This window comes from Trematomus bernacchii, unplaced genomic scaffold, assembly GCF_902827165.1.
Source record: "Trematomus bernacchii unplaced genomic scaffold, fTreBer1.1, whole genome shotgun sequence".
Classification (NCBI taxonomy): Eukaryota; Metazoa; Chordata; class Actinopteri; order Perciformes; family Nototheniidae; genus Trematomus; species Trematomus bernacchii.
Genome location: NW_022987883.1, coordinates 12,169 through 26,080, shown reverse-complemented (window position 1 = coordinate 26,080; position 13,912 = coordinate 12,169). Strand labels below are relative to the sequence as shown.

At 45.2% G+C, this 13,912-nt stretch overlaps 1 protein-coding gene across 1 annotated transcript; it reads left to right on the top strand.

The window, feature by feature from the left end:
- The first annotated feature begins 187 nt into the window (after positions 1-187).
- On the top strand, positions 188-13,820 carry LOC117469709 (ovochymase-2-like). Its single transcript, XM_034114190.1, is given in 18 exon segments — positions 188-275; positions 2,175-2,335; positions 2,410-2,434; positions 4,179-4,292; positions 4,402-4,548; positions 4,721-4,836; positions 5,874-5,994; positions 6,357-6,634; positions 6,800-7,204; positions 7,803-7,887; positions 8,841-9,004; positions 9,345-9,369; positions 9,599-9,712; positions 9,903-10,040; positions 10,567-10,682; positions 11,256-11,379; positions 12,813-13,074; positions 13,076-13,820. Coding segments are annotated over 18 exon segments (2,823 nt in total). The 5' UTR covers positions 188-214; the 3' UTR covers positions 13,443-13,820.
- Positions 13,821-13,912: the final 92 nt, after the last annotated feature.

Below are 13,912 nucleotides of genomic sequence, written 5' to 3'. Positions count from 1 at the left end.
CTGAAGGCAAACAGCAGCTGGTTGGTGGCTCTGTGTCATTGGGACATGTAATCGATGCTGTTTGGGGGGGGGGGTGGACTCTGGACCTGCATTAGCTCCACAGAGAGGGGGGGGGGGGGGGTGGACTCTGGACCTGCATTAGCTCCACAGAGAGGGGGGGGGGTGGACTCTGGATCTCCATTTGCTCCACAGAGAGGCTCCTGTCTGATGAACCATGAAGCTCAGAGTCTTCTTCATCTTCGTCTTCAGCGTCTCCGGCTGCCGGGCGGCTTCAGGTGAGGACGACCTGTCAGACTCTGATTACAGGAAGTACGCAGAGGGGGGTTTAGCCTGTTAGCATGGGTAGCATCAAGGTACAGCTGGCAAAGCAGCACGGTCACATGACGTCACATCCGCTAAGCTAAAGGTAGCTAACGCAACCTCCGTTTCTAAATCCACCAGTAGGTGATTTACTGACGTATTTACTGATTCTCATGCTGACTCGTGCCTCCTCTGATAGTGCTGACTCATGTCTCCTCTGATAGTGCTGACTCATGTCTCCTCTGATAGTGCTGACTCATGTCTCCTCTGATAGTGCTGACTCATGTCTCTTCTGATAGTGCTGACTCGTGTCTCCTCTGATAGTGCTGACTCGTGCCTCCTCTGATAGTGCTGACTCATGTCTCCTCTGATAGTGCTGACTCATGTCTCCTCTGATAGTGCTGACTCATGTCTCCTCTGATAGTGCTGACTCATGTCTCTTCTGATAGTGCTGACTCGTGTCTCCTCTGATAGTGCTGACTCGTGCCTCCTCTGATAGTGCTGACTCGTGTCTCCTCTGATAGTGCTGACTCATGTCTCCTCTGATAGTGCTGACTCATGTCTCTTCTGATAGTGCTGACTCATGTCTCCTCTGATAGTGCTGACTCATGTCTCCTCTGATAGTGCTGACTCATGTCTCCTCTGATAGTGCTGACTCATGTCTCCTCTGATAGTGCTGACTCATGCCTCCTCTGATAGTGCTGACTCATGCCTCCTCAGTGTTTCTCATAGTGCTGACTCATGTCTCCTCTGATAGTGCTGACTCATGCCTCCTCAGTGTTTCTCATAGTGCTGACTCATGTCTCCTCTGATAGTGCTGACTCATGCCTCCTCAGTGATAGTGCTGACTCATCTCTCCTCTGATAGTGCTGACTCATGTCTCCTCTGATAGTGCTGACTCATGTCTCCTCTGATAGTGCTGACTCGTGCCTCCTCTGATAGTGCTGACTCGTGTCTCTTCTGATAGTGCTGACTCGTGTCTCCTCTGATAGTGCTGACTCGTGCCTCCTCTGATAGTGCTGACTCGTGTCTCCTCTGATAGTGCTGACTCATGTCTCCTCTGATAGTGCTGACTCATGTCTCTTCTGATAGTGCTGACTCATGTCTCCTCTGATAGTGCTGACTCATGTCTCCTCTGATAGTGCTGACTCATGTCTCCTCTGATAGTGCTGACTCATGTCTCCTCTGATAGTGCTGACTCATGCCTCCTCTGATAGTGCTGACTCATGCCTCCTCAGTGTTTCTCATAGTGCTGACTCATGTCTCCTCTGATAGTGCTGACTCATGCCTCCTCAGTGTTTCTCATAGTGCTGACTCATGTCTCCTCTGATAGTGCTGACTCATGCCTCCTCAGTGATAGTGCTGACTCATCTCTCCTCTGATAGTGCTGACTCATGTCTCCTCTGATAGTGCTGACTCATGTCTCCTCTGATAGTGCTGACTCATGCCTCCTCAGAGATAGTGCTGACTCATGTCTCCTCTGATAGTGCTGACTCATGCCTCCTCAGTGTTTCTCATAGTGCTGACTCATGTCTCCTCTGATAGTGCTGACTCATGTCTCCTCTGATAGTGCTGACTCATCTCTCCTCTGATAGTGCTGACTCATGTCTCCTCTGATAGTGCTGACTCATGTCTCCTCTGATAGTGCTGACTCATGCCTCCTCAGAGATAGTGCTGACTCATGTCTCCTCTGATAGTGCTGACTCATGTCTCCTCTGGTAGTGCTGACTCATGCCTCCTCAGTGATAGTGCTGACTCATGTCTCCTCTGATAGTGCTGACTCATGTCTCCTCTGATAGTGCTGACTCATGCCTCCTCAGTGATAGTGCTGACTCATGCCTCCTCAGTGATAGTGCTGACTCATGCCTCCTCAGTGTTCCTGGACCCAGGCCCCGCCCACAGTGTGCTGCGGGTCAAGAGGTATAACTCCGGCTGGTTGGAGGAGCTGCAGATGGGTGATCTGAAGAGAGAGTGTCTGGAGGAGAAGTGCTCCTACGAGGAGGCGAGGGAGGTGTTCGAACACACCGAGACCACGGTCAGAACTCACTCAGATTACATCAGATTTACATTTAGTGATCAATATTAAATCTATTCCTCTCTGTGTCTCAGGACGAGTTCTGGAGGACGTATACCCGTAAGAAAACACCTTATTATTTAATGTCTTTAAACCTGGTTTCTCTCATGACTCAGCACTATTTTTAATGTGTGTTACCTGTGTGTTACCTGTGTGTTACCTGTGTATTACCTGTGTATTACCTGTGTGTTACATGTGTGTTACCTGTGTATTACCTGTGTGTGTTAACTGTTATTTCCTGTTGTGTTACCTGTGAGTTACCTGTGAGTTACCTGTGTGTTACCTGTGTGTTACATCAGACCCGGCGCCAGAACAAATCTAAAGGGAGGGCATATGATTTTCATGGGAGGGCACACAAAACCGTCATGTGCTGCGGGCCTGCGGCACAATATATATCAAACAGCAAGGCCAACTCTGCATCTTTGTGCAGCGTATACTCAAACAGCGATAGGAAGAGCCCACTGCCTGACTCGGACATGCTGTGGAGTGAATCGTGGTCACCTCTGAGAGGGAGTTGGTTGACAGCTAAAAAAGCTATAATATCAACGACAGCTGACACGTAATAACGGTTCCGTGCCAGCTGATCTGTGTGCACCAAAGTACTAATTTCCTTATTTGTTTCCTCGCGTATCTGTCTCTCTCTCCACAAACTCTCACATGAAATGTGTTCTTTTGATGCGGCATGTCTTAGCAGTCCTTTATCAGTCTGTAATGCGGGTTTCCAGTCGCAAAAACCTTTGACAGTAAAAGCCGCATCAGATGAAGACGTATTTACTTTAAACTGTCTACAGGGGAAACAAAAGGCTGCGTCTGCTTTTAGCGAATATTCAAGCCATGGTCTGTTGTACCATGCAGTGGCAACAGTGTGCTTCTTTCCTGAAAACAATCTCTCTGAATAACGATCCAGTTTCACCTGGTTGGGTTTATTAACCCCAAGATCATCTGGGGCTGTTGGTCTTTGAGCGTACCAATAGTACCTGTTGATAAGGTAAGGTAAGGTAAGGCAAGGTAGCGTCTGTAGTGGAGGCACCGGCACGGAGGAGGAGGATGCTGGCGGGTGTGGTACAGGGTGTGGCAACGCAGGTGGTGATGGTAGGGGCACAAGGAGCTGTGCCTCGGAGGACAGCGTTGGTGGCGGCCGCCTTGATGAGTCAAGGATTGGGCTCGCTAACTCAGCCCCGGGGTTTGCCGAGGTCAAGCTTGTGACATTAAGGCGTGCTGCTGCAACGGCAGGTGCAGGGTCGCCAGCAGCACCATCGGCTGCAGTTCTTTCATCGCTATTTCGTTTTAATAAATCCTTAGACCTTTTAAGCCAATTTCTGATGTCCATTTTGTAATTCAAACAGAAATGGGAGTCTACAGAATGCACAATAAACAAATCCAGAATAGGCGGCAGAGTGTGACGCTGTGATTGGTCTAAATGTGGACGAATCACAAATCACAACAGACACATGAATTTATTTGACGTAGCCTGCGATTTTTTTTTTAGTTACTATCTGACATCACATACATCGTAGCATAAAAGTTCAGTTTATTTATAATTAAAAAAATAAAGATCTTTTAAAAAAAAAAAATTGATAAATAATAAAAAACTTGTTTATTGGGGGAGGGCAGGAATGTCAAATGGGAGGGCCTGGCCCTCCCTGGCCCTCCCACGGCGCCGGGCATGTGTTACATGTGTGTTACCTGTGTGTGTTACCTGTGTGTGTTACCTGTGTGTGTTAACTGTTATTTCCTGTTGTGTTACCTGTGTGGTTACCTGTGTGTTACCTGTGTGTGTTACCTGTGTGTTACCTGTGTGTAGTAGCGGAGGTGTGTGTTTCTGGTCCGTGTCTGAACGGAGGCAGCTGCTCTCCTCAGGGTTCCTCCTTCACCTGCTTCTGCCTCCCAAACTTCAGCGGACTCACCTGTGAGCTGGGTGAGAAACACACAATAAGATGTGGAGCTACGGGATGAAACGTGAGAGTTAAATCAGATTTATTTGGGGCTGAAACAGAAATATGAAACTGCTTGTCCCTGTGTTGCAGAGAGGAGTTCGGTGCTGGACACCTGTCTGCTGCAGAACGGAGGCTGTGAGCATTTCTGTGATGAAGACGAGGAAGGACGAAGACTGAAGTGCTCCTGTGCCGATGGATACTTCCTGCATGACGACGGGCGGAACTGCGTCGCGAAAGGTAGACGTTTAACATCAACATTTTAAAATGTAAACAGAGGCCCCAGGGTAGATCCCTGCGGGACGCCACATTTACCTCTACAGTTTTAATGCACAATGTAATGTTTTTTTAAAGATCCGAATAATATCAGCTGTTTTATGAAACAAATCAACGTGTTTTCTGGATGTTTCAGAGGCCATAGCGTGTGGCATGGTTCCGGTTCTGCTCGGGGGAAACAAGACGGAGCAGGACCCCCGGGCCCGGATCGTCGGGGGGGAAGACTGTCCGAAAGGGGAATGCCCCTGGCAGGTAGGTTGCATTAAAGGGACAGTACACCATTTACTGCTAACCTTGTAATCTGTCCTTCTCTGAGCGGGGGGATCCCAGAGTTACACAACTGGACTTTAACCCTGTAACCTGTCAGAACCAGAATCTGTTGGAGACCCTCGAGGTCACCTGATAACACACAGGTCAAACTGAGTCAAGAGAAACAGAATCAGGGACTAATGTTGCGTTTCCACTACACGGCCTCGCTCGGCCCCGCTCGGTATGGCTGGGCCTCGTTAGGACTGGCTCACTTTATGGCGCATTTCCATTACAGTTTAGGAACTGGGGCAGTATCTATAGTAACGCAGTGTAGGCGGAGCCGTGACGTGATCTTCAGAGGACCCCAGAAAAACAACACAGCCGTTAGCTGTTAGCACTCAGAGCTCACAGCTCCTCATATATGTTCAGAAACTAGACAAAAGTTAAACAAGTACAAACCACAGACTGCCTGTGTCATGGAGAATACAGTCGCTGCTTTATTTATGTCTGTATAGGCCGTTGTTGTGAGTGTGGACGGTCGGAGCATATACTGCGTTAGCTTAGCCAATCTCCATTTAGAAAACAAGCATTTTAAAAGGTGTCTCGCCTGCCGTCTGTCTGCAGACTTGACAAAGCATTAATTCATGGTTTTTACTAACCGGTATCAGTATGTTGTTACTTCATCATTTTGAAACGTGTATTACAATTAAATCATGGTCAAATATGTCCATCTTGTTGTAGTTGTAGCCCCCTTGCCAGCGATGCTCTCTCTAGTTTAGCATACTCAGCCCGACTCAGCCTCGTTGCCTCTGGCCCTAGACCCACGATTTTATGAGGCCAGAAAAACTGTGAATTAGGACCCGCCGGCCGGTACTAGGCCAAGTGGAAACGCAACCAAAGACGGGCCGCTGACGTCACAGCCCTCTTAAACCGGGCTGCGGGCTGTAGTGGAAACGCGCCATTAGATCCATGTTTTCTGTCCTGATAGAAACTCTGAGTGTGTTCATCGTTAATCAGATACTGTTCCTGTTGTTCCTCAGGTTCTGCTGGTGTACAAAGGGAAAGGGTTCTGTGGAGGAGTGATCTTTAAACCCTTCTGGATCCTCACAGCCTCTCACTGCATAGAGGACACCGAGGTCCAGTTCCTCAAAGTGGTCGCAGGTACAAACTACTGACTGAGTGGTTGATACCAACACCTGAGAAATCTACAGTTCTAGAAACCAGAACCAGTTCTTGCTTTGTGTTTCCTCCGACAGCAGATTATTAATTAAGTGAGGTTAGAAAGGCTATATTATTGTTGATGTTTACAGCAGTTCTCAACCACTGGGCAACACAAGAAAACGTGTTGTTTTCCCTCTATGTAGAGTCAACTGTAGTGTTAGTGTGTGTTATTGTTTCTACATCTGTTTTATGTGTTGAACTCCAGAAATGAGCTTTGGCAGTTCAATAGTTTTCACTGCACTCGTTATGTTACTGCTTATGAACGAGAATTGAAACGTGTTCCTCTCGTTGTGTTTTTGCAGGCGAGCACAACACGGCGGTGTCGGAGGGCACGGAGCAGCTGATCTCGGTGTCTCAGATCTTGATGCACGAGGGCTACGTGAAGCACACGGCGGATAACGACATCGCGCTGCTGAAGCTATCTTCGGCCGTCGTCTTCTCTGTGTACGCCGTACCCGCCTGCCTGCCCACGCGTTCGCTGGCAGAGCGCGAGCTGTGGGCGGTGAGCGAGCACACGGTGAGCGGCTGGGGGCGGCGCGCCGAGAACGGGCCGACCTCTAACGTCCTGCGGCGCCTGAAGGTGGCTATTACTATTATTATGATTATTATTATTTGTTTATTTTTTCTAGAAAGGGGCAGGTATGGTGTTAAACACTGTAAACTAGAGACATGTTTTGTAAATAATTGTTATATATGAAGTTGTGCATACCATGAAGGAAACAAATAAATCTCTTCCTCACTTCAGGTGCCGAGGATCCGGACGCAGCAGTGCGAGGAGCAGAGCGGCGTGAAGCTAACGGCTAACATGTTCTGCGCCGGCTACATCGAGGGTCGCCAGGACTCGTGTAAAGGAGACAGCGGCGGCCCATTGGTCACTCAGTACCACCGGACCACCTTCCTATTGGGCATCGTGAGCTGGGGGCGGGGCTGCGCTCGGCCCGGGAACTACGGCATCTACACCCGCGTGTCCAACTTCCTGCCCTGGATACACAACCACACCAGGGCCCTGAACGCACCGCAAGAGAACCAGAACATGACCCTAAACGCACCACCGGGGAACCAGATCGTGACCCTGAACGCACCGCCGGGGAACCACAGCGTGACCCTGAAAGCACCGCCGGGGAACCAGAACGTGACCCTGAACGCACCGTAATAATAATCCATCTTTAGAGTAAAAATACAAAACAAAAGTTAAATATGCAGGGTTTCTCTGTTCCTTTCGTATTAAAGAACATTAGACTTAGTTTATTATATCTCTGTTTGATGATGTGTAGAAACGTAGCCTTCTGTAGGACACAGGCAGAAATTAATATGTCACTAAGAACTTTCAGATTTGTGTCCGTCTGAAATAAAGCACATTTTGTCTAAAAACTGTAGGATGTTTGCAGAAAGAAGTCCTGCTCAGTTATCTGATAATAAACGGAGGATATAAAGCTCAGATTCATGAGTAAATAAACACGTGTTCCTCCTCCATCTGCAGTATTTACTTATTGTGTAATCGTGCCTCTCTGATAAATATGTACTTTTACTGCAGAAAATACTCTATAGTTTGTGTACTTATACGTGTACCACATGGAGCGGGAATTAATCCTAAATAAATACATGAGTATTAAATAATAATAAAAATACATTACATGTATATAGCATTTATAGAAATCAGACTTCATCAGAGTTTTCAGCAGATAGCAAAGGGTCAAAGGTCAGGTGGAGGTGTGTTCACTGACCTGGTGGAGATAAAAGCTCTTTAGTCTGGGTTTAGAGGAGACAGTGAACACATCACGATGTTTGAGAGGAGCGTCTGCTTTCTGCTGATCGGCCTCTCTCAGGCTGCAGGTAAACAGGAAACACACCGTAGCATGTTAGCATGACAGGCAGGTACATACAGACGGGATGTTAGCATGTTAGCATGGTGTTAGCATGACAGACAGGTTCATACAGACGGGAGGTTAGCATGTTTAAATGCCCAGCATTCGGCGCCGCTCGATGACGTAGTATACTTGAAATAGTGGCTCTGCAGCAGGTATACTCAACATTGAGAAACGGCCAGTAACATATAGATGTGGTGTTAGCATGTTAGCATGTTAGCTGTATGTCAACGTAAAAAAACAACTTTTTTCAGTTTTTTTGGTAGTTCTGCGTCTCTTAGTATTTTAACAGAGACGTCTATTTGCTAATTTTATGTTTCTTTATTGTAGTTGTTTTTTATATTACATGTTCATCTCTTTCACGTCTGTTTTTGGTATGTTTTTACGACTCTATGGTTGTTTTAATTGTTGTTGTTTCTTTTTGTAGTTTTCAGTAGTTTTTTGTGGTTTTCAGTTTTTTTTGTAGTTTTCAGTTTTTTTTGTGGTTTTCAGTTTTTTTTGTAGTTTTCAGTTTTTTTTGTAGTTTTCAGTTTTTTTTGTGGTTTTCTGTTTTTCTTTGTAGTTTCCTGGGTTTTTTGTATTTTTTTTTTTTTTGTTAGCTTTGTTTTACTTTAAGGATGTCTCTATTTTAACATCCTTTTTTTAAAGTATTTTGAACGTTTTGAGTCTCTTTCTGGTGGTGTCGCCGTGAACTACTTGTGTATATTGGCGACTTCCCAACAGAAGATATTAGCCGTAACTGTCATCAGAGGCTCAGAGGAGCGTTCAGTAATCTTCTATGATGCTAACCTGATGCTAACCTGATGCTATGCTAACAGCTATTTCCAGGTGTTTCCAGTAGTTAATAATAATATAATGTTCTGTAGTGTTCGTTGAGAGGCAGCAGGTCCTGACAGGATGTAATAATAATATGTTTAATAGTGTTTTTGGAGAAGCAGCAGGCGAACATCGTGCTTCAAAGATGGCGTCGAGCCAACAGCGGCTTCCTGGAGGAGCTGAAACAGGGAAACCTGGAGCGAGAGTGCATCGAGGAAATCTGTTCCTACGAGGAGGCGAGGGAGGTGTTCGAGGACGAGGACAGCACGGTGAGACGCTCACTAGATATATGGGGTTTTACCAACTCTCTGTATTATCGTACTCTAGGAACGTTTTATTTGATATATTCCTACCAAGTTCATCCAAATTATAGCCAACGACCAACGGTTACACAGAAGTAGTTCAGACACATGTTTGTTGTAATTATTTTGCTAAGCTAACCTGTGATTTGATTCTGGTTATTTACTTTACTCTTCTTGGTAGTTTTGAGTCTAATGTTGTAGTTTTGTGTGTTTTTTGTAGTTCTTTGGTATGAAAACAGATGGAAAAAGTCTTAAACGCCTTCTTATGGTCAGTATAGTTTAATAAAATATGTTTTTATCTTTGCAGAAAAAATTCTGGCTGACGTATGAACGTGAGTATTTCTCTATTCCGTCCTTAAGGTGGTTTGTACTTCTTGAACCAGCAGAATAAATCATCAGCACATTGATTTATTCAGGTATTTATTGATCAGTTCTAAGAGCAGATTAAGACGTATTGATCCTCTGGAGAAATCAGAGCCGTTTTGTTTGGGTCTGTTTGTCCACCTCCTCTCATAGTTACCCGATAATAACCATATTTATTGCGATGTTTTCTGTCCGCAGGTCGCGACCCCTGCCTGGTGAACCCGTGTCGTAACAACGGGACGTGCGTCTACATGGAAACTTCGTACCAATGTTACTGCAGCGAGGGCTTCGAGGGACAGTACTGCCAGACGGGTAAACTTACAAATAAACAGGAAGTCATAAAACTGCAATTAATAAATACGAGATAAATCGTGACGACTAACAACGTTACGTTTGTTTCGTAAATGTCTCGTTAAGTGGGTTTAGCTATACCTACTCAACTATATATATTGTTATTTTGTTCGTAGTATAAGTATACATTAATGTGTATTTCCCCCCGCAGTGATAGAAGACGCGCTGAAGTGTCTCTATCAGAACGGACACTGCGAACAGTTCTGCGACGGATCGGGAGAACATCGTAAGTGTTTCTGCGCCGACGGATACAAGCTGGGGGAGGACGGGCGGAGCTGCGTCGCTCAGGGTGAGAGAAATACTAAAATACCACTTATTTAGAGATACGTATATGTTTACTTGAGTGTTACACCTACCTTAGTGTAGCATTTCTGAAGGTGCAGTAACGTTCGTAAACAGTAGAGGGCAGCAGAGTCTAGATTGATAGAAATAGAAGTTACGATGAGAAATTAAAAGTACTTCCTGTTGTTAAATAACAAATGATTGATCTGGGACCGGGTCAAATTATAAAAGTATTATTAATTGTGGAATAAATAATTAAATTCATATATAAAATAAGTGTAATTATTTAAAAAGAATAATCAATATGGTTAGTATAAAGTAAATACATGATAAATAAGTAAAATGATGAAATATAACTATTATTATTCATTATAGAATACATAATTAATTATAAATAAAAAACATTTAGCTGCAATATTTATGTTATGATTATTGTTTATAAAATGTACAACGTAAAAAACGGTTTTGATATTCAACATGTTCTCAAATAATTCCAACTTTTCTGACCGATATCTTCTGTGTTTCTGTTCCAGTGGAGTTCCCCTGTGGTCAGGTTCCTCCGAAGGAACTGGTCCCAGATCAGAGTTCAGTGGGTCAGACCCGGCTGGTGGGGGGGAGACAGTGCCCCCCCGGAGACTGTCCCTGGCAGGTAAACAGAGACCAGCGCCCCCTACAGGCTGAAGGCTTCATATACATATACAGCTGTTAATCCTGAATGTCCTCTTCCAACATGAGAGTCACATGATAACAAAGGTATCCCAACTGTAGCTGTGAACATGACAGGATGTGTGATTACCTAGAAGAGCATCAGGACTGTTTGAGGCATATGATAGCTATGTGATTAACATGATGATTCAGCCTCTATGGAGATAGACATATGACAAGCATGATCATTTCAGCTTCAGAAAGAGTCCGATTTTTGAGGAAAAGTAATAATTTTGAGATTTTGAGAAAAAGTAGTAATTTTGAGAACAATTGAGATTTTGAGAAAAAGTAATAATTTTGAGATTTTGAGAAAGTCATAATTTTTAGAAAAAGTCAGAATCTTTGAGAAAAAGTCAGAATTTTGAGAAAAGTTCAGATTCTTTAGATTTTTAGAAAAATACTAAAGAATTCTCTTTTTTTTGTTTTAACTACTTCCATTCTTGAGAGGATCAGAAATACATGGATCCTGAGATATAACAGCTGATGTCAGAAACTGAAGAGCTTTATCTCTCCTCAGGTTCTGGTCCAGTTGAACGGAGAGAGTCACTGTGGAGGAGTTCTGGTGAACAGCCAATGGGTGGTCACCGCGGCACACTGTATCCATGGCAACAACAGTGGGCAGAACCTCACAGTGGTGGCAGGTAACCAGTCAGCGCTTTGTTCAGAATAAATACCGTTTCTATAAAGTTACTTACATTAGTTACATGAAATGTTTTCCTGTAAAGACGTTCTACATCTCTATATGTTGTTAATGCTGTTTTAAATGTTGTTTGTTGTTTGTAAATAATAATAATAATAATAATACACTTATATAGCGCTTTTGACAAAGTAACACAAAAACAAAGAATATATATAAATCTTGTATAAACATGAGTTGATTCTCCGTAACCAGAGGCCTGTGCTACGAAGCTGGTTCAACCTAACCTGGATATGTTTGAGTTAGCCGGTTGGCCCAATCCAAAACATACGCGCTCTCGCTAAGCTGTCCTACGACGCTGGTTATCAAGTGGATCGCTCAAGCCAGCCGTGTCCTATCTAGTTAGGTGCGCGTTCACATGAAAGGGGTGGTATCTGGAGCATTCGACCAATCTCAAACATGGACAAGCGTACTGACAGCGCAGCGTCATACTTCCTGAATGAAAAGTGAACTTTAATATTAGATATGAAGAAGTTAAACTTTAAACATCCATGACTTAAACACTTTATCCAGGATCAAAGCCACACAGCTGCACCTGCAAGGTGAATACAGCTGGTAACAGAGAAAGTGTTTGAATGCGTACATTAACAGGTTTATGATATCACTGCCCCGTCTAAGACACGATCTGACTTTAATTACATTTGACTCGAGTGTTTCGTCAACTTAATGTGTTGCTTAAAATAATACTTCTGCATCCAGTATGTGACACTGTGAGTGTTGCACGGCCAGATACGGCTCAGCTGACTCAGATAAGGAAATATATGATACATTATGATGTGATATGATATGAATGATAATGGGACACATCTACGTCTGCACTCACAGTGCCGCGGACTGTACGTAATGTTACTCTGATCCGGTTACTTATGTTGTGGCAGATATTTAAGTAAGCTTTCTTAACGCTAATGTTATAATAGTCAGATTGCTCTGAAGATGGGAGGGGATATTCTATTAATTTTCACGTTCACACAGTCAGTTGATTTTTGCCGGCAGTCTTTCCTGCAACGGCAGTTTTTCTGTCTGTCCTCTATCCTGTAATATGACTTGATCGCTTTAAACTCCGCACACGGAGCTCTGATTGGTCAGCAGGCGGTGAGCTCTGATTGGTCAGCAGGCGGTGCTTTCACTGAGTTGATCTCTTAGCCTGCAACCTAACCTGCTCCGGACCAGGTTAGCCGCTCAGCATCAGTTACCATGGAGATCTAGCCCGCTAAAAAGAGAACCAGCGTCGTAGGACCGGAAAGCCAGAGTTTTCCCTGAAGTTAGCTCAGCGAACATCCTGCTTCGTCGTACAGGCCTCTGAACACTATATGTTGTTAATGTTGTTTTAAATGTTGTTGTTTTGTTTGTAAATCTACGTTGTGTCTCGGTCCCTAGGTGAACACAACCTTGACGTGTTGGAGGGCACGGAGCAGCACACGCCCGTCTCCATGGCGATCCCGTACCCTGGTTACGTGGCGTTGTCAGGTGACGGTGACGTGGCGTTACTTAGGCTCCGCCTCCCGGTTACTCAGAGTCCTCGAGTCGTTCCCGTCTGCCTGCCGACTCGAAGCTTCGCCGAACGGGAGCTGCTGCCGGTTCGATACCACGTGGTGTCGGGGTGGGGGGGGCGCACCGTGGGGGGTAACGCCCTCTCTGCCCCCCCCCTCGCCCCCCCCCTCCCCCCTCCTCCGCACCATGAATGTTCCCATCCTGCCGAACGCTGAGTGTTCCCGACGTTCCGGGTTCAACTTCACAGACAACATGCTGTGCGCCGGGTACCTGGAGGGACAGGCGGACGGTTGCCGTGGCGACGACGGGGCATCGCTGGTCACGCTGTACGGACACACCCACTTCCTGTCCGGCGTGGTGGGGTGGGGGCGGGGCTGCCAGCATCCCGGGTATTATGGGGTGTATGCCAAGATGGCCAACTTCGTGGAGTGGGTGGAGGAGACCATGAAGAACCCCCCCACTGAGACCCCCCCCATCGGGAAGCACCTCGACATGATGCAGCAGAAACTGGTTTAAACCATTATCCACAGGTTTTAGGGGGATTACCACTTGTTCTTCGACTTGTTGACGGTTACATGACTTGTTGACGGTTACATGACTTGTTGACGGTTACCACTTGTTGTTGACGGTTACCACTTGTTGACAGTTACGTGACTTGTTGACGGTTACATAACTTGTTGACGGTTACATGACTTGTTGACGGTTACATAACTTGTTGACTGTTACATGACTTGTTGTGGACAGTTACGTGACTTGTTGACGGTTACCACTTGTTGACGGTTACCACTTTATTTCTACAACCCCCTTCTGTTCAGTCTGTAATAAATCATCAGGTTTTGGTCTGTATTGAATGTTGATGATTAGAAGCTGAATAAAGTTTCTGAAGCGACCGATCATTTGTCCAACAGTCTTTCTTTTTACCATTTCTTATCTTATAGAGGATTTTATACATTATTGACTTTAGCTGTACTTTATTTATAAAAGTA